At 34.4% G+C, this 21,744-nt stretch overlaps 1 protein-coding gene across 18 annotated transcripts in view; it reads right to left on the bottom strand.

Annotated features, from left to right (window-relative positions):
• The window catches only part of ROBO2 (roundabout guidance receptor 2), a 609,497-nt gene that overhangs the window by 77,179 nt on the left and 510,574 nt on the right, over positions 1-21,744 (bottom strand). For all 18 annotated transcript variants that reach the window (XM_058731736.1, XM_058731730.1, XM_058731733.1 and 15 more), the window contains 7 exons: positions 20,635-20,716; positions 20,029-20,191; positions 18,230-18,396; positions 13,811-13,932; positions 5,771-6,002; positions 2,919-3,043; positions 270-441 (listed from right to left, as the gene is read on the bottom strand). In XM_058731736.1, the coding sequence (XP_058587719.1) occupies positions 270-441; positions 2,919-3,043; positions 5,771-6,002; positions 13,811-13,932; positions 18,230-18,396; positions 20,029-20,191; positions 20,635-20,716 (1,063 nt within the window). The remainder of the gene's footprint in view (positions 1-269; positions 442-2,918; positions 3,044-5,770; positions 6,003-13,810; positions 13,933-18,229; positions 18,397-20,028; positions 20,192-20,634; positions 20,717-21,744) is intronic.

The raw sequence follows: 21,744 nt of genomic DNA on the forward strand, positions 1-21,744 counted from the left end.
CCTATTATATTTCAACGACAACAAAATTATTCATGAAATTACTGATTGAAAATTATTTTCAAATTAACTTTCAGCATTTAAAGACTTAGTGCTAATAATTTAAAGAAGTTTGTGGGAATCTTAAGAGCACAAGAAATTGCTAATGATTTCTTCAAGAAGCCCTAGTGAGTCAGCCTATTTGCCTATATGATGAGGGCACCCTCTCAATCATTGCTGCATATACACTCTTAGGATATAGGTTAAAAAAACCTACACACACTGGTACTTACCAATTATTATCGGCTGCGGTTCACTTTTTACTCCAATCCCTGCACTGGTACTAGCTGCAACCTCTACCCGGTATTGAATACCTGGGAATAATCCACCAATTATGACAGATCGAATGGCTGCATCCACAGTTTTGTTGATGTGGAATCGCGTTTCATTCCCCAGACACCAGATCTATAAAAATGTAAAGCGAATAACAAAAGAATATAAAATTATTCTTTCTGTTAAATTGATGAAATATTTTTTAGTAGTAACCAATCTATTCTCTAGGCTTATAGAAATATTTGTAAATGACATTTTCGAGAGCCTAATTTTGCAGTTTATTTATATATGTGTATGCGTGTTTGTGTGTGTGTGTGTGTGTGTGTGTGTGTATGTATTAAAGGAAGAACAATAATAAAAAAAGGAAGAACAATAAGGGAAGCTAAAACTATGCCATGTTCCTTTATACCTTATAATCAACACTGAATGCTCATCACACAATGATTCTTTTAACACTTCTTTAAAGTGGTCTTTGGTTACACACAACATTCGGGTATGGATTAAAACACATAAACTCCTCTGCTTAATTTATTTATCAAGATTTATTATGCATATAATCTATTAAAATACAGTGATTATGAGTTGTAATATCCAAGGTATATAGGCACACATCTAAGTAATTTATATTTTATTTAAGAAAATATCAACTTACCCAGAAGTAGTTAACAAGATTAATTGACCTAAGTTATAAGTATTGACTGAGATGAAATTAAAGCCAGTATTTACATCGACAGTAATAAATCTTAATATTGATCAAAACATATGTACACACACACATACACATGCATGAGAACAAAGTGGTGAAAAGTCTTTAAACACCGATGTGAGAGAACCTAGGCTTTTACCACAAGTAAGAAACACATTTTAAGGCATACTTTTTTTCTGGGATATGGGGATTTGTTACTGTCAAATGCATTACAAAAAGAATTACACTGTGAACATATATTTGTATTCGTAACACACAGTATTTCATAATCTACATATAGACACATAATTGGGAACACACATTCAGTTTGTTCCTGAAATGGGTGAATTCCTGACTTTTTATTTAAAATAATTCTTGTAAACTGTATATTTCTTTTATTTGCACAATGATATCTAAATTACTAATGTAGGAATATTTAGGCCTCACCAAAATATACACTTTGTTACCAAAATAAGGCAATCTCATATGAGTGAGAAAGGTTACAATTTAGGACAAAATTTATCATGTTATAATCAAAATCAGTATTTAAGTAAATGGGATTTTACTTAAATTTAGTTCCAGATAATACAAAAGTATAATCTTAACTTCACTAAAACACACACACACACACACACGCGCGCGTGCGAGTGCACAAGAATAGATCATACTTTGCTCTTAAAACAATGTGCTCTAATCCTTGTAAAACGTCATATATATATTTATAATTATAATTATGCTATTGTAAAACATATTTCATACACATGTTTCTTTTTTTTTTTTTTTTTTAATTTTTTTTTTTCAACGTTTTTTATTTATTTTTGGGACAGAGAGAGACAAAGCATGAACGGGGGAGGGGCAGAGAGAGAGGGAGACACAGAATCGGAAACAGGCTCCAGGCTCCGAGCCATCAGCCCAGAGCCTGACGCGGGGCTCGAACTCACGGACCGCGAAATCGTGACCTGGCTGAAGTCGGACGCTTAACCGACTGCGCCACCCAGGCGCCCCCACATGTTTCTTTATAAAGTGATGGGAATAATTTTAGAGTAAGTGCTTCTGTACATTGCTTGTTCCAGTAAGTTAACCTTTAACTTAGGAAAATTCTATTTTGAATTTATTATTTTTTATTAGAAATAACAGAATTCAATCTGCAATGATTTCAGTGCAATTATTCAGCTTCATTTTACATAACAGCTATAAACTTTTGGGGTGAGGTGGGGTGTCTAGTTTTCTATTCTAATAGATCTATCTAGCATGTTAATTTTCAAAATTCCATAAATAACTATTAATAGCAAAAATCATAGTTTTGAATTTTTATAAGGTTTAATGAGGTGTTTTACTGTTGTATGTGTTCTAATCACATCACAGCTAATCAAAATTTTATTTCTCAAAGTTAGACTTCTTTTGTCTCTTAAACATCAAACGATGGCAAAAAGACAATGGATGTATACTGTTTCTAAACAGCAACAAATTTATCAGGAGCCTCCGCCTCCAACTTTCTAAATCTTGGAAGCATCTTTTTATGAGACCACAGTTTAAACATATCCCTGCTAAGGCCCATTACAAAGAAAGTTAATAACAATGATACAGGAAGTTTCTGGAAGGAGAGTTTCACTACTCACTCTTGAACCCAATCTCTCTAAATCTTTGAGGTTCTGAAATCATGCCATACTAAAAAAACCAAAGACCAAAAACCAAACACTCCACTGTTATGGTTTACTAGTCCAAGTGAGTTTGTGTATCTGTGTCTTGGGGTTCGTTTCTAACTCCTTATGCATTTGTTTCTTTACCTGTCATAAAACAATACAAAAATTATGTTACACACAGACTCAATCAGAGAGCCTTTGGAGACATGCTTCACGCATGTGACACTGAGACTTGTTTGAGAAGCTTCTCTGTGAGCCTTTCTTCTTCACTCAGGCCCTACCTTGTATTCTTGGATAATTCCATTCTGATGGTCTGGAGGAGGAGGATCCCAGGAAACACTAATACTTGTGCTATTGTGGCTTCCAACTGTCAGCACAGTGACAGATTGTGGAGGGGCACTTGGGGCTGCAGAGGAAGTAATTAGAATAAACACAAACTGTAAGTCTTGATGTGCATTAATACCGCTTATAGAATATGAGGATAAGTAGCATGAGGTCTGGTTTCCAGTAGTTCTGAATTTGCATGTATTATTCAACAGTGACAGTTTTTTTTTAATGTCCTTTAAATATAATGGATAGATTTAAAGCAAATACAACAGCTGTGTTAATATGTGCTCAATAATAAATTTAAGAACTTACATTCTAATGAGTGTTTTCTGTATGCCCAGCGCTGAGCTAAGTGTCATATTTAATTATCACACTAACCTCAAGAAGTAAAAACAACTCTTATCTCAGTTTTACAGAAAAGGTAAGAAGAGAGTACTGTCTAAGAAGAGTGCTGTCTAAGTCAATGGAACACCAAGGCAGAATTTGAACCCAGGGATGTCCGGCTATAGAACTTTGGTTCTTTTGACTCCAATAGGCTTTCTTTCTGGAACAAAACAAAACAAAACAAAACACCCCTTTCAAAAATATTCTGAGAGGATGCATTCCTCAAATTGTCATCAAACGTTTTCTCTGAGTGGTGTCATTAATGACAGTCTTTTTGTTTTGTTTTATTTTGTGTTTAATAAATCAAAATAGAAACACAGCAATAAATTTCACCAATATAAGAAAACATACTTTTTTTCATATTGGGAAAAATAATTAACATATACATAGTCTCATAACGTAAGATTTAAAACTTATATAGATGGGCAAGACTTTCTGAAGTTATAAATGAAAACAGTTCATATTGGGTCAAATGTGAAATGGATATGTTTTAATTTCCTATACTTCTCATTCTTTATGGTTTCTCCTATAACTAATTATAATCATACTGAGAAAAGATGAGTGAGAAAAAAAAATTTCTGATTTTAGACTGCAGCATCTGCTCTCCAGTCTATCTGAGAGCTGAAAAATACTGATTTACAGGAATTTTATCGATTTTCAGTAAATCTCTGAGTAGGAAAAACAAAATGGAATACCAGTTGAAACAAAAATCAAAGAATTTTGTGGCATTAAAGGATTTCTTTGTAAAAGGATCAATGCTTTCATAACTCTAGAGTTTAATCCTTTGAACATATGTACAATTGAACGGTAAAAGATATTTTAAAAGCCTATTGATAAAGTCTCCCACGGTTAGTAAATTTGTCACTGAGGTATGACCATATTTGCATCAAGATATTGGATATACACAGACATGGTAGCACAATACCACTCTTTATTATTCCTCTATATGATAACATTGCTCCAACATAGGGCACAATGATATAAATCCAACCACGTGTTCACCAGTGTTGTGGTGCATTGAAAAATAACACTTTTGAAAACTGCTTTCTCATTTGCCTTGCTGCCTGCTTAGAGAGAAGAACATCATTCCCGCTCTCCTGACAGGTCAGTTATTCCAGGGCTCAGCTTCTTTCTACAGATGTGGAAGAGCCCAAATCACTGCTTGTCATTCCCACATGCACCCCAGCTGAGTTCCCGTTTTTTTACCTTCTGAAGGCCACATGCATTGGAAATGAACGCATACCGAATGGTGCCAAATGTCTAGTCGAGAGGAAAAGTCTCACTACGGTGAGATTCATTTGTGGAAGGAAGTAGGCTTCAACTATAGCATTCTGTACCAAATTTGCCCATGGCACTCAGGAGTACTACATATTTTCAATATAAAGTAAATTTTAACAGTGGATGAAGATATTATTAATTTTTAGGAATTTTTTCTTTACATATCGTACAAGTAGATTAATGGTATCTTTAAGATAAGTACTACGGCCCATGTCAGTGTATCACATTGTAAACCAATGTGAACATAACATTTTCACTGGGATGCTGATTAGAAGGTATGTATAACTTAACAGCTCTTTTGTCAAACATGAACATCTACATTAGCATAAGCAACCTACATACATTTTCTTAAGTTGTTCTCATATGGATTTATAAACAATGGCTTTTTACAGAGCTGTGCACATAAAATTAGTAGAAAAGCAGAAAAGGAGGGGGTTATGGTACTTGGCATCCGACTTTTTGTACTTTGATAGTACCATATATTATAAGCCTCTCGTTTAGTGAAGGGGACACTGGTAAATGACTGATTCAAAACCACGTTAACTTCACGTCCATCACAGATTGACTTTAAAGTATCTGTGTGCAAGACAATTTCTAAATGGGGGAGGGGGAGGGAAAGTCACTAATAAGAATGCTATTGCAAACATGCAAGTGGCCTTCTGAATGAGAAATTAGGAGTCAGACGGGCAGAGCCCACAGGGAAGGAGGCTTATAAAAAACAAAACAAGACAGAACATACAAACAAAAAAAAAAACAATGTAATGCTCTGGTACGTCAGAAAAAAAAAGACAATGAATAGCCTGTGTTCTTGAGTTTCCAGTAGCCTGTCCCTTAATGAAGCCAAATGAGCTCAATCCATATTAAGAAAAATAATATGGGACAATATCATAATCAAATTCCATTGTACTGACAAACTTTGGAGTAAATGTTTACTGAAGAAAAATTCACATTACTTAAATGCCATTTTTAAAAATCTCTCAGATTCTATGGGATTCTCAGAAAAAGGAGAAAATGACACTTCCTGAATTCACTTTTTATATCCTCTCTTGATATTCTTCTAAGGTAGGTGATAAATTAGAACTTCAACAGAAATTGGCTTCATTATGTTTTAAGTTTGCCTTTTGTTAGAAATCTGAAAACTGACCTTCTTCAGTAGTACGAACTATTTTAGATTCACTATCCATTCCTTGGAACTCATTAAAATATGGTCGAACTTTAATTTCATAAGTCACCCCCTTTTTCAGGTTGACTAAGACAGCGCTTCTCTCGGTTGGGACTTTGGCATCTAAATTCTGCCATGCTGACGTAGTCTGCAGGCCTGAAGTCTGACGATACATCACTCGATAGCCTTGAATAAACTGGGGCTGGCGATCAACCTGAAAAATACAGCATAAAACCAAATGGAAACATTTTAGATATGACAATGAACCCATCCTCATTTCTCTTGTACCTATTTCAGTCTTCAACTCTCATCTGGGTGACACCACTGCTTGGTAATTTATCTTCCTTCTTCTTGTATCCAATTCCAGTTCTGAATTCACATGGCCAAGTTATTGTTCCCAAAATGAAGAGTGGAACAACACTCTCTCCTGTTTAAACTACTCCATAGTATCTAAGATATCTACTTAGTTAATTCAAATTCCTTAAAGTAGCACAAATGTCTGATAAAGCCCAGACCTGCTGATTTGTCTAGCTTCATTTCTCATCTGTCCATCCTCTTCCTATATTCAACAGTTCCCATTTTTATGATTGGATATGTAATGTGCTGCTTCTCAGGAATTTCCATTCTTATCTTTTGTCCATTCACTAACGTCTTTACTCACTCAAAACCTTTCTTGAACTCCTACTAATCAAGTTACTGGTCAAACTACATTTATAACTAATACACATAAAAAAATGCTGTGAATGAGATGGACAAGGAGCTAGGAAAACCTGGAGTAGAGAAGAAGTTGACAGAATCAGGAAGGGAAGAAAGCATTTCCCTGAAAAAGAGCAAGTGCTGGGATCTGCAAGGAAAGTAGGATCAATTATTCCTGAGGAAGAAGTGTAGAAACAGCATGTATAAAATTTCTATGGTGGGCTGCCTGGGTGGCTCAGTAGGTTTAGCATCCAACTCTTCATTTGAGGTCAGGATATGACTCCAGGGGCGTGGGTTCGAGCGCTGCATCAGACTCCATGCTAAGCGTGGTGCCTGCCTAAGATTCTCTCTCTCTCTCTCTCTCTCTCTCTCTCTCTCTCTCTCTCTGTCCCTCTGCCTGCTCATGCACATGCTCTCTCTCTTTCTCTCTAAAACAACAAGCAAACATTCCTATGGCTGGAGGAAGTATATGAGAAGACTGGGAATTGTGAAGCTAGAGCATCTGTTTTAAAGGAATATGAAGGGGCATCTGAGTGGCTCAGTCAGTTGAGTGACTGACTCTCAATGTAGGCTCAGGTCATGATCTCACAGTTTGTGGGATCGAGCCCTGCATAGAGCTCTGTGCTGACAAGTGTGGAATCTTGATTGATCCCCTCTCTTTCTCTCTGCCCCTCTTCTGTTTTCATTCCCTCTCCCTCTCTCTCAAAATAAATAAACAAACTTTAAAAAGGCATATGAAAAACTCCTACCCACTAGCAAATTATTAAATGAAAGACTTTAATTAATTTACCAGTTTCTAGCTCCTTGAATAGGCCCACTATTGGCACAAGTTGATAACTTTCTTGATCCTTTCATTCACTTAAAAGTACAGAGAATAAGCAGCTGTTTTGAATGAAAATCTGAAATTTTGACTCTGAAAACTCATACCAAATAAAAATTTGAAGAAGCTCTATTGTTCACTCATAATAATTACATGAACACTGAATACATAAAAAATGGAACCTACAAATAAAATATGTTCTCCCTATACATTTATTAAACAATCTCTATTGGAGTTTCACCATTATTTCATTTTCAGGGAGAAGAGGATTTTTAGCTTTTAAATATTTTTTAATGGCATTTTTTGTAAGAATTGCTTGATTTAAAAATAACTATCACAGCACCTTCTTCAGTTAATTTTCCATAGATTATAGTTTAATAGCCATATTCTAAGAAGCCTTTAACTTGACATATTTCACTGTCAAATAAAGTATAAAACTTAATGGAGAAGAGATGGAAGGGCCTCATTTCAGGAAAAGTTGAGAGAGAAGAAATAGAGAAGATGAGGAGGAAAATGGTTATTTCAACTTTTTAAAAACTTCTTCATCCAACTATTAACACATGAATAAAAGGTATTCCCTTATGTATTAACTTCTAACATTTATTTTTTAGTTGCTGTATTTAACAATTATCTTTAAGTGAAAGCATAAAATTTTAAAACACAGAACCTCAATCAAAATATAGTGGAACAAAGGGGCATTTTTCTATATTTAGAACGTCCAAGCTAGAGAATCCATGAAGCCGGTGGGCTGAACATATGTGTTTCTATGTCTATCTAAGTCTTAACACCTTCCTTCATCCACCTCCATCTAACCCTCAAAGACTTTCTGGAATTAGTGCTATACTCATATGAGATTATGTCAAGAAAAGTTATCCCGGCTCTGATGCCAAAGCTCATGATCTTTGAATCTTTATCCATGCTTGGCGTTTGTACCAACAGGCATAATTTTTGAAGCGCAGAAGTTGTTCTGACACTACAAACAAGGCAACTCAAAAGCAAAAGTTAAATTGATGAGAGCCAAAGAGAGATGTCTTTAATCAAAACTGTCAATGTTCAAAAATTCCTTGCAGCATATGTTAAAACAACATTAAGCTGGCATTTTATAAACTTCTCTGCATTCGCTTTAAGTGAATTTATATACTGAAAGAAAGACATAACTCACAATAATAGCTTGTTAATACTGAAAGAAGCAAGCTGTGTTTTTAGGAAGAACATTAAGCAGCTGTTTCCAGATGAAGTGAGTGTGTAAATCAGGGTAAATTGGTTTTATCCATGTTTGGTTTTCATTAATTAAGTGTTTTAGGGATTTTATGAAGCTAATGTTTACTACACAGCATCGCCTTGCTCACTTCAGTGTACATTGCGTTTAACCAGTATATTCTCATGGCCTGCTTAATAACTGAATAGTTTAACTTGGTTTTGTGCAGTTGCAATATTCTTTTCAGAAGAAAATTTGTTGTTACAGGTGGAAGCAGAAATGAAAATGCCGAACATTACCTTTAAAAAACTAGGTGGGATTTGTATTGGATATGTGTTCTGTACCACTGACTTTTAGAGCACATTTTGACAGGTGGTCATTTTCAAGTTAAACCGTATGCTTGTCACTGATTTTATTAAAATTATGTTTATAAGAAGGAGGATTTTCTTTAGAGTTGATGATAATCAGAGTCCGGCCACAAAACCATGGGTTTACAGAATTTTAAAAATTTGTATTTTCTGAAATAGGAATAAAAAAGCGTTGTCTTCAGGAAAAAGTCAAAGGATGAAGCAAGTTTCCATCTTCCAATCATAAGGTCCCAAATGAGCTACAGTTCAGCCTTTTAAATTTTCTAAGCCTCAATTTTCTTTTTTTTTTTTTTAGAGATGATTATTGTTTTATTTATTTATTTTTTTATATAACTTATTGTCAAGGTAGCTAACATACAGTGCATATAGTGTGCTCTTGGCTTTGGGAGTAGATTCCCGTGATTCATCATTTACATACAACACCCAGTTGAGCCTCAGTTTTCTTAATTTGCTCAAATAATATTCATATTACATGGGTCCAGATACAATTAAATGGCTATTATAAGTTAAAGAATTTTGTAAGTTGTAGGGATGCACAATGACAGAGCACCCTTGTTAAGTTAGGGATATGGTAAAGACAAAATAAAGGTCCATGTGACCCTCAAATCAGCATGCCCATAAATGTTTAAGTGAGATGCTTACCCCCATCTTTTCAATTTAAAAAAAAATCCATCTCAATTGAAAATTCAAAGTGAATTTTCTTTCGTGAGCTAAGTCTGCTAAGTGGCTGATCTGGATTAAGCTGAGATCTGAAACTCTAGTTTGCCAATGCACACTTTCAATTTCAGTAGCTGTGATGTTTAAAGGGCAAAGGATCTGTGGTTCTTTTTGTCTTTGAACAAAAACAAGACAGACAGACAGACACACACACACACACACACGAATAACTGTTTATTAAATAAGAGATTTATTGCTATTTTCTTTGTGAAACATTCATTTTCTTACGATTTTTGCCTACCCTCATTATAAGAGCAGTCATCTTTAGAAAGCACGCATTACTAACTACTATTACTTCAAGATTAGCCTTGGTAAACCACGTCAGCTGGCCTCCAAATCTAAATACATGGGTTGGGGGATATATTTCTCTTCTCTAATATCACATCTGTAATTCAGATACTAACAGTGTAATAATTTATTTATTTATTTATTTTTATTTATTTATTTTTTAACATGAAATTTATTGTCAAATTGGTTTCCATACAACACCCAGTGCTCATCCCAACAGGTGCCTTCCTCAATGCCCATCACCCACCCCCCATCAACCCTCAGTTCATTCGCAGTTTTTAAGAGTCTCTTATGGTTTGGCTCTCTCCCTCTCTAATTTTTTTCCCCTTCCCCTCCCCATGGTCTTCTGTTAAGTTTCCCAGGATCCACACAGTGTAATAATTTAAAGAACATATACATTTAGCAGTTGAAAATATGACATGGAAGTAAAACATTTGGCTATAATTTCTTTAGCAACTGACCCCTCCCCCAGTCTGACTTTAGTTCACTAAAGTTACCTCTCAGATACACACTTACCTCATGTGTAACTACTGATTCGTGAGGAACAATACCCTGTGATATAACTGAACACTTTCTTTTTTAAAACAAAAATAAAAATGTATTAAAACAACTGATCTGATCATTCAACAGACAGTAATTGAAAGGGCGTTCTGTAATAGATGCTCTGCCATGAAAACACAAAAATGAAAAACATGGACTCCAGACTCACAGAAGCCAAACTCATGAGAGAGAAAGATATGCAAACTAATAATGACAAGCTTCGTGGGACACAGAGATGAATATGACAAGGTTCCTCTCCTGGAAGAACTCCCAGACTACAGACCTGCAATTTTCATCTAATTTGATTTATTCTTTTAAACTCAGTGACTTTTAAAGTGATTAACTTCATAAACATAATGACTTTGATTCTTACTCAAATAATTTCCACATTTAGAAGCAGCTTAAAAGAAGTCCTTTCAAAACTCCCCACAGAGCTGAGACTTTTTCAATTGAGATTGAAGAAAAATCTGCTTTAAAAATACAACTATTTGCTTGGCATTTTAGTTTTATATTTGGCCAAAGTTACAGAGAGATGGAAGAGGCATGTCAGATACTACCCCTCCTGTGCCACTGGAAAAATGATGAGGTCATTACGTTCCTTCCATGGGAGTAGAAGAACAGAAATCATTATACACAGAAAACAGGATAAGTCTATGCAAAATAATGTTAAAAATGGAATCAGAAACAATGTAGTCTTAAATAATTATTATATACTTAGTTTTATTGTCGTTGAAGTGTTATCCACTTTTGTACTCATAGGCCAAAATTTTGATCATGTGATCTGGCTTAAGAAGTAACAAAATGTCCCCATCTAGGACCTAATGCCAAATCAATTCCACCATTAAAAGGTAGGCCTTCTGAATATATATTTGTCTACAGTTTATCTTTAAAGTAAAAAAAAAACACATACACAAAAGTATATTTAAAGTAAATAAATTCTAATCCTAATTTTACAGGTGTGGGATATTGGGAATATTGTCCAACCCAGATACATTGGCTTGCTTTTATAAAGTTGTAGAAGTACACTAACCAGCCTTAAATGTTATTTTGGGTTTTCCTGTTCTAATATGATAATGCCTTCATATTTCCCCATATAGTTGAAAATAAGTGGCGATGCTTTTTCTGGTGCCTGAAGATAGAGTTAATCACTTCTTCTTTGATTGAAACCTCTCTGTAGGGTACATATATGCCTGTTATGGCTCTTATCCCTGTCTATTGTCATTAAGCATTTCCATGTTTTTCTCAAGTAGATTTGTGTTTTTTTGATAGTTCTCCACCAGATCTAGTATAAAATTGGCCCACAAAAAATGTTTGTTGAGTTGGATTTGTTCAATGGATTTATTACTGAGGGGACACTGGAATAATTCTCTTTAATGTTATTTTATATTTCAAATATAATTAAGAACTGATGAAAAATAGCCAGTTTTCCTTTCTCAGCTCCCTTTTTGATGGAGTTGATAAATGGTTATTTCCCTAAAGAAACATGGACTTTAAAAGAGGATGGTGAAAATCCAATTTCTTCTTACTTAGTCATTCTTTTACTACCACAAAAGAGCAATAATAGTGACAAAATTATAGTCTCCCAGTTAATATTAAAATTAAAGTAAAAATTTTGTAAGTATCTGTACCTCAAATGTCCATTACTTATACAATACACAAGATCTATCACAGATATAGAGGGCTTAAAGAAGTTGTGGTCTTCTAACATCCTGATATATTATGGATTTTTAGAGGTTATAATAGAGAAATCTTAGATATAAATAAGACGTTGGCACTAACTATGTTATGCACAGGGAAGAACATTATCTGGCTCTTCTCAAAACACAGACACATACGTAGATACAAACACATATACCCAAATGTTAGTATTCTCTAATATGACTAATGTGGCTATTTTTACGCTATTTGTTGTTTTTACTCTAGTGGCTACCAAGTGATCAAAACATTTTGCATTTTATATAACAGTGGGTAGGTTGACATTTAACAATGATGGAATTGAATATTCCTAACTTATACTAACATATCAACTTGCTTCTTAAAATCCATTACTTTCTTACTATATATGTCCAATTATTAAAATAATATTCATGTTTTGGTGCTGCTACTTGAGATTCGGCTAAAAGAATGTACAGATGATTTATTTAAATTCAGAAAGAAACTCGGTCAAATTAAAAATTTTTGTGCTTCAAATGACACGACTAAGAAAGTCAAAACCAACCCACAGAAAAAAATATTTATTGACAAAAAACATTTACAAATAATATATCTGATAAGTGGTTTGTATCCAATATATAACAAGCACAAGTCTAAAATAAGGACAAACAGCCCAACTTAAAAATGAGCAAGGAATTTGAACAGACATTACTGTAAAGAAGATATATAAATGTTCAAGCACATGAAAAGATGGAAAACATCATTATTTATTAAAGAAATGCAAGTCAAAACCACAAAGATATCCCACTTACACCTACTAGAATGGTTATAATGAAATAGAAGATAACAAGTGTTGAGGAAGTTGTGAGAGAAATTGGTGAGGTTGTGGAAGAAACGAACTTTCAAGCATTGCTGGTGAAAACAAAATGGTATAACCACTTGTGAAAACATTTTGGCAGTTGATCCAAATGTTACAGAGTTATCATTTTACTCAGCAATTCCTAGGTAGATACCAAGAGAAATTAAAACACACGAGAGAAATGAAAACATATGTCAACATGTACTCAAATGTTTATGGCCCCCTCCTTCATAGTAGCCCCAAATGGAAACAACTGAAAGGTGCATCAGGCTATGAATAAACAGAGTATGTGATATATCTGTGTGATGGAATGCTATCCAGTAATAAAAAGGAACAAAGTACTGATACATATATTACAACATGTTTGAACCTGGAAAACCTGACACTGAGTGAAAGGAGCAGGACACAAAAGACTACACATTGCCTGATTTCATTCATATGAGAGGAACAGGCACATCTACAGAGGCAGAGAGTAGATCAGTGCTTGCAAAGGGCTAAAGCAGGGGGAATGGAGGAGGCACTCCCAATGAACACAGAGTTCTTTCTATTTTCGGATGATGAAATGTCCTAAAGTCAGATTTTGAGGATGATTGCACAATTCCATAAATAGAGTGAAAACAGAGCTGTACACCCTAACTCTGATAGGTTAATTATATCTCAGTAAAGCTTTTAAAAAATAAGATGAAACACATCATAGTTCTATTGCAAACTATCTTACTCTTCCATTCTATTGGATATTTTTCTTTTTTGCCATTGATTCCACCTTGATTTAAATGATGAGGGCTTCTGTTACTATTTGTGTGTTGATTCTCATTTTCCTTGTTTGATTTGTTTTCTCAAAGGAATAAAAGAAAGTGACATTAATACTGCCTTTGAAACTTACCGTCCACGTGACTTGAACAGTGGTGGGAGTCAACACAACTGGAGTATGGAGACGGACAATGACATCTCCCAGTTCTTTCTGTACTTGTCTATGGTCCACTCCTTGTGCTGGTGGGCTGATATCTACAGAGATAACCATTCCCAATAGTTAAAAATTCATCGTAAAATTCCAATGTGTATTGTATAAGACAATATTATAGGTCATTAGAAATAATTGCAGAGGAAAAAAATTGAAACCTTTATTGACAAACAACACAACAACAACATTAGAGCACATTTATATACATACCACCCAGGGGTTAGGACATAATTTGAGAGATGATATTTATCTTTCCTAAAACAATATTAATAAAAGTGTTCATAATCTCTTACTCCCTTTAAATACATTGTTGTGGAAGATCTATTATTTGCTTATTAAGAAATAAAGTATATGCCATAAGACTTCTTTAGGAACATGAGTTTTCTATAGATGCTGGCATATGGAAGGACTTTCCTGAGTAGTTAAGGGAGCAATATCTGAAACTGCTGTTTAGGAATTTGTTTAATCCGTTGTCCCAGTTGGAAGACTGTGTGTTCTTACTCCTTGACCTATTCCAGACTGGAAGCATGGAAATAACATAATCAGGGGAACCTGAGAAGTGAATTATGTCATCAATGGTTAACAAAGTGAGTGAAAGAAGGGAAAATGCCCCTCACCCTCCAAATTCACAAAAATATTTTGACTGAAAACAGTAGAATACTGATAAACTGTTCTAGAGTAATAAACTTTGAGCAGGACTTCAATATCTGACAAATAAAAAAGGAATTCAGCTGCTTTTTGGAAGTGATAAGAGAGAGGAGAGGGAAAAATCATTGCAATATTTAGAATGATATACTCTCAGCCATATATTGTTTGGCCCTGTATCCATCATTCATATAATACTACTCTATTGTTCCATACAATGGTTTATATCCTATGTACCATTAAGAAAAAAAACTAAGATAAATTACAGACATTCAATTCATTGAATTGATATCACAGACTAAATTTCACACATACTCAAATCAACTGCTTTAACTGGTGCACAGCAATATTAAGTTGAATTCTTTTTTCTCCAACTATTTTCTTTTTTTTTAATTTTTTTTTTCTCCAACTCTCTTTCAAGGAAGGAGTCTAATTTGAAATAATTCATTTTTAATCCTGTTTTCTCCTATTTTCTCAGGCCACAATACAACACTCTTGCAAAAATATTTTTAAGTGCATATTTCAGTCATAACTTAAATTGGGTACACTAACTTAAATTGGGACATCAATAGTGAAGAGGGTGAGGGTTATGGGCAAAATGGGTGACGGGGAGTGGGAGGTATAGGCTTTAGTTATTAAACGAATAAGTCATGGAATAAAAGCTATAGCATAGGGCACATAACCACCAGAAAACAAATTGGCGGTTGCCAGATGGGAGGGGAATATGGATGAAATAGGTGAAGGGGAATGAGTACACATATTTTGATGAGCGATGAGTAATGTATAGAATTATTGAATCATAATATTGTAGACGTAAAACTAATATAACACTGAATGCTAATTATGTTCAAATTTAAAAATAAATTAATATATATTTTTAAGCCACAGAATAGGGAACATAGTCAATGATGTTATGATAGTGCTGTATGGTGACAGATGGGTAGCTACTCTCGTGGTGAGCATAGCATAATACAGAGATGATGCTCACTATGTCGTACACCTGAAACTAATGTAACTTTGTGTGTCAACTATACTCAACAAAATTCAAAAAAGAAAATAAAATTCTCAAGGATCTTAGCATGACTTGGAAGAATGCATTAATTTGGCATTAGCATTTGGTATATAATTAAAGTGTTGCCTTTATTAGTATTTGGAATTTATATCAATAATTTACAAACTTGATTATAATTAAAACAGGATTAAAATATCTTAGAACTCTTCTGCTGTTTTCCAACCCTCTGTACCAATCTGAGTAAAGCACAAACTTATCTCATGACTCAGGATATATATTTGCTGCTATTATCTGGAAAATGTAAATGTAAATAATAAAAAAAAATGAGTGAAAAAACCAGGACATTAATATTTGGGAACTACACTTTGGTGATTTTCTCCCCAGTTCCAGTGTTTTTCATCCTTAACATAAATAGCATAACTAGTTTTACTTCATTTAGGAGAAAAAAAAACATATTAATAATATTATATGAAGAATATTGACCTTTGCTGTCACATCTATGGTCTCCTGTGATATTGACAGGACAAGTATTTGCTGCCTTTCTAAAATAAAAGATTTCTAAGTTCTATGGTACTTAGTATCTTAAAGTATATTTAAAAATATCTTTAATATCTTTAAAAATGATGTTAATATCTTTAATATTTTAAAAATAAGAGCTCACACAGCAAAGTATTCTTTGAAAAGAAGTGCTTTGCTGAATGCAAAGCTGTTAAAAGTATGATGTCAAAAAATGATCCTGCCATTCAGACACAAAACATGAGTTTTCCTATTAAGTATCTGTTAAGAGAACATAAGTCTTTTGCTCTATGTAGTCTCTCAACTGGAACAAGCCAGATCACAAACAACTTTTCATTAATCTTTTTTGACCTTTTCACCAAGAAGTTATTTTATGAGTCAAGATTTAGTGTCTGGCAGTTATGGAATGATCAAGAAGGTCTGCCGGATATAATCACAGCAAGAGTCTCCCCCATCCTGTTATCTTCCACCTTTCACTGCAACTGCACACAAAAACTGACTCTTTCTCTCTACACTAGTAAAAATGACCTTGTTACTGTAATTTCTTGAGTGAAAACCATATATGTCGTCAAGTTCAATAATTTAATTTACTCATTAAATCCAGACACACTAAAGGAGACTGGATCTAAGGAAGGTAAAATATAACCAGTTTCAGATCTTCAAATTCCTTGTTGTACTTTTTCTTTCTCTAGAGACAGGTTCTTTACCTACAGGCCCTTTATCATCATGGAAAATTAATCACATTACTGCTTAGAGAACAATAGCAAAGTGGCATTCCCTCCTCCCTTGACTGTCATCATGTCAGCAACGTTACAAAATCACGTGGTGACTTTATTTCACTTGATTCCTTGGCGCCCTTCTCTGTTATAATAGCACGCTAGTTACTATCACTGAACTACATTGTAATTATAATAATATTTTTATGGCTGTATGGTGCTTTTCATTGCATAAAAATACTACTTTGAATTATATCCTGTTCAAAGCCTTTTACAAATAAGAAATAATTAACCCTTTCTCAAGAACCCTGTGGGAAGCAGGTTGTAACAAATAATAAAGCCATAGTGTCTGCTTTATTATTTCCATCTACTACTAGTAGGAAGGGAAATTGTAATGCAACATCCTGTATTAACCCCTAGACTTCATGACATCTTAATTTGAAGAGACAGGCTAATAAAGATTAGAAGAAAAACTTCAGTTTTGAGATTATAATATGCTGGGTGGTTTTTTTTTGAGTTTTTATTTAAATTCCAATTAGTTAACATACAATGTATATTAGTTTCTGGTGTACAGTATAGTGATTCAACACTTCCTATACAACACCTGGTGCTCATCACAGCAGGTGCATTCCTATATCCCCATCAGCTCTTTTACCCATCCCCCCTCCTAGCTTCCCTTCGGTAACCATCAAGTTATTCTCTATAGTTGAGTCTGTTTCTTGGTTGGCCTCCCTCTCTCTTTTTTCTTTCCTTTGCTTGTTTGTTTTGTTCTTTAAATATTTTTTTTATTAGCCAAAAGAATCACATACCTCACAAAGAAAACTTGATTTACTCCTTTCTGAAACAAATTGCTCCTTTAACCATCTGATAAAAGACACTAGAGGGATGCTTGTCAAACTTGACCAAACATCACCTGGAGAGCACCTTACCACAGACTGCAGGGCTGCACCCCAGAGCTTCTGAACTGCGGATCAAGAGTCTGCCTTTCTAACATGGTCCTACGTGATGCAGATACTGCTTCTGTAGGAACTACACCTGGAGACTCTCTGCACTAAAAACAGAATTCTTGAACACTACGAGTAATGACGATATCCCTATCTGGGCATTGTATCTATTAAAGATCAGTTTCTGCTATTGCAAAATTAGTTTCAAAAGCGGCACATGTTTCCTCCCTTTGAAATATGGTAAAGCCCTAACTTAGGTGATTTACTCTTACTATGTATATGGACCCAATTATTTTGTTTATCTTTTACTAAACAGACCCTGACAATTCCCAGAAGAGGACACACTCACCAAGGTGAACAGCAAGTTCCTTTCCCTGGATCAGGTCTAATGAATCATTGTAATAAGTGATCAGACACATGTATCTTTCCTCACACAATCCCTTTGTTCTCAAAGATCTGCTTAATGCCTCCTTCCAGAACCAGTCATGTTTACAGCTATTGAAATTACCTTGTGTGCGCACAGGATCTGACATCGGGCTTGGGTCGCTCAGACCTTGGGGGTTGATTGCTCTGACCATGAATAAATAGATCGTGTTGGGCCGCAGGCCTCTCACTGTAAAGAGGGTGGTCTTCACATGGTTTGCCACTGTCTGCCAGCTATTGCTCACGGATTGGCTGAAACATGAACAGGACTTTCATTTAAAGAACTGTCTTAAAGGTATCGGAAATGGAGTTGGGCATCAATGACAAAAGTTAATGGCTGAAAATTAAACACACACACGCACAACACTTGAAGTGTTAAGCCCAATAAATGAAACATTTGGATGATTTCTGTTTATTCAACAACAAAGCCGAGCCCACCTAACGGAAGTGCCATGCACAACAAAATTAAACTCAGCCCAGGAGATGTGACAGCACTTTGCTAATGCACAGCAGCCCACTAAATGAATACCTGTAAAAGGAACAGAGGCCAAGATCACAACATCAAGTTTATACAATAAATATGGTCCTCGTAAATGTATATATATATATACCTTGAAAAGAATTAACCTGTAGAAAGAATAAATGGACTACAGAGTAAATTATGCCAATACATTTTCCTGTTACAAGGTGTGTTTTCTTTTGCATCAATTCCACATGCAATATTATAATAGAGCCTTCTAAAACTACATATCTGTAAAAGAAGAAAGGAAGCACGTAAGGAATATTTTCCCTTGGTCACATTTTTAATAAAATTGTACATTACATAGTACTGTGATTTCTCATCTTCAAATGGTGAAATACCTCTGAAAATATGTGTGGAAACCCCTTAGCAGCCACTTACAGATGGGATGCCCATTTAGAAAACTTTGTCTAGAGACAAATGCTGTTTTTGTTCATAACGAGAAGAAAATTGTGATTTTTCAGGGCCGACCATTTACTTTTCAGCAGTTCTTATATATTAAAGCATGAAAATTATAGAAAAATAGTATTTTGAAAGTTGGACATGACATATTTATTGATCATTACCTTGAATAGATTAGGGAAGCCTAAAATGAAAGTAATGATTTGTCCTAATGCTTGAAAATGACAGTGGCTATCACTATCTTTATAAAGGCAAATCAAAGCACATTGAAACAATGCAAACTTCATTTTCTCATTTGTATAAATATTTTATTAAATTTTCATGGTGATTGTATCATAACATTTGCTAATTTATAATCTATATCCTTACGTTGATGAATTTTTTTTTTCAAATAGCAATTGGGCATATCATTGTTTTAGCAACCAGAAGTACATGGAATCAATTCCGTAGCTGTAGTTTTTCATTTTAAAGGCATATCCAATTAATGTATTAAAATATAGAGCATAAAAACAATGGAATGACTTTAAGTTCTGCTTTAATTATTAGGAAGCAAGTTTCCAGGGTTTCATGCCTCAATAAATATTGCAGAACTTAAAAATGTCTGTGCCCAATTGAATTACTTTCTGCCTAGTTCTAATGACAAAAATCTCATCTTAAATCTTTACAATGGTCAGGGTAAAGAAGGGATCTATATGATTATGTCATGAGCTAGATCCCCATAGGCTTAGGCATGGGTAATGCATAATTTAATCCTATAATCAACTTATATATGAAAGAATAACAACAACAACAAAAAAAACTAGAGTATATCCTTGAATAAAATCAGATATAAAAGATAAGTACTGAAAATGCACTGTTAAACATGTTCTTAAGATAAAACAGCAGGATAGCTCACATGAGATTTTAGGATATAGGAGCTAAAGCAAAAACCCATGGAGAAAAGAAAAGGAAGTGTCCCATACCTGAAAGCCTCAATGATATATGCACTTGCTGGAAAGGCTCCAGGGGTACCTGGTTGCCAGGACAAGGTGACACTGTTCTTAGTAACATCAGTGACCTGTGGTTTGGATGGTGGCCCTGGCAGGTCACTTAAATCATAATTTTTACTGATTGTTGCTCCAGAGTCTATAGAGGACAAACAGAAAATGCTTCATTCCTGATTGCATATACTGACATAATACTTAAAAACAGGAAAAACAGTCTGTTAAAGAAATTGACCTAGACAATGAGCAGTTCATTTTCATGAATCAAAAGTATATAAATGAATATTTGCTTTTCCTACATGTTACCAAATGCTTACTTTCACATAAGCTCTAGAATTGCTTATTCTTCAGAGAGAGATAATAAATACACTTATCAAGGACAAAAAGCAAGAAAATCTCTCCCCTTAACTATATCAGATTGCATATATGCAATGTTTTGTGGAGGAATTGAAAAGTGGCATACGACTTAGTTTTTACATTCAATGAATTTAAAATCTGAATCTGAATCTTCAACTATTTGGTAATGAGCTAATCACTAAAATGGACTCGAGTTTTCTTCTGTTAAGGTAATTCCCAAGGACTCACCAGTCACATCCAGCACAGCACTCCAGGAAGTCTCCCCACTTGAACTTGTAGCCACACAAGTATAAGTACCAGTATCAGAAATCTAGTGTGCAAGGGAGGGAGAGAATTCAACTCTTTCAATTAATTTGTATTTCATCAATCTCAACAAGGTAACATTTAATTTCTTAAAATGTGGTATGTCATTTAGCTGTCACAATTATTCATTAGAATGAATCACAGGTACACATAAAATATTAAAATAAACTCATATAATATATTATTTTATTCATAAAAGGAATTCAATGATTTTTTATTATACTTCTACAATTAAATGTTATTTGTCTGGTAAACTCTCTTTGACCCTCTGTGGTAATGCCCTTATCTTTGTATAACTCCAATTTATAATGCGGCTTCACTGTGTGAGAGTTACATGCAGGCCACTCAGGACAGAACTTTTCAGAATCTTATAAATATTCAGAGATGAGAAATGCAAAGCTGTCCTCTCTATCTCCAATACATTATGTTTCAATGGAGAAAATGTACTCAGGAGTAAATAAGCACTGAAATAACACGGGGCTGGTCTTCTTTTTTTTAAGACATGGAGAAAGTGAAGAAGGAAAACACACACACACACACACACACACACACACACACACAAAACCTAAGCAACTAAATCTCTCCCCATAAATAAATTAGTATTCACTTATATTTAAGTTGTAGTAGTGTGACAGAGAATGAAATAAAGTTGTATCATTAAAAACCAAACAAACCATGTCTATGGAATCATTGCACTTTAGAGCTGAAAGGGACCATGCAAATAACTCATTCATAACTCTTTGAAGCGTACTTAAAAATTGCCATTTCATCGGTCACTTAAACTGTTTTTGTTATTCATTTGAAGAGTGGCAAAAGATTTTTAAAGTAGTTGATAATACAATCAGTTTGATCACCAAACTGAATGAGGCAGGTCGTCTGACATAAGATTAAAATTCTGTGATAAGGATGAGTCTAATTGTTGATGAAATCTGAGAGTTCATGGAATATACCTGCTGGGTTCAAAATGTAAGTGTATTGGTGACTCAACCTTCCACAACTAAATCTCAGGTAAATTATTAGTGCATGGATGTTACT

This window comes from Neofelis nebulosa, chromosome 5, assembly GCF_028018385.1.
Source record: "Neofelis nebulosa isolate mNeoNeb1 chromosome 5, mNeoNeb1.pri, whole genome shotgun sequence".
NCBI lineage: Eukaryota > Metazoa > Chordata > Mammalia > Carnivora > Felidae > Neofelis > Neofelis nebulosa.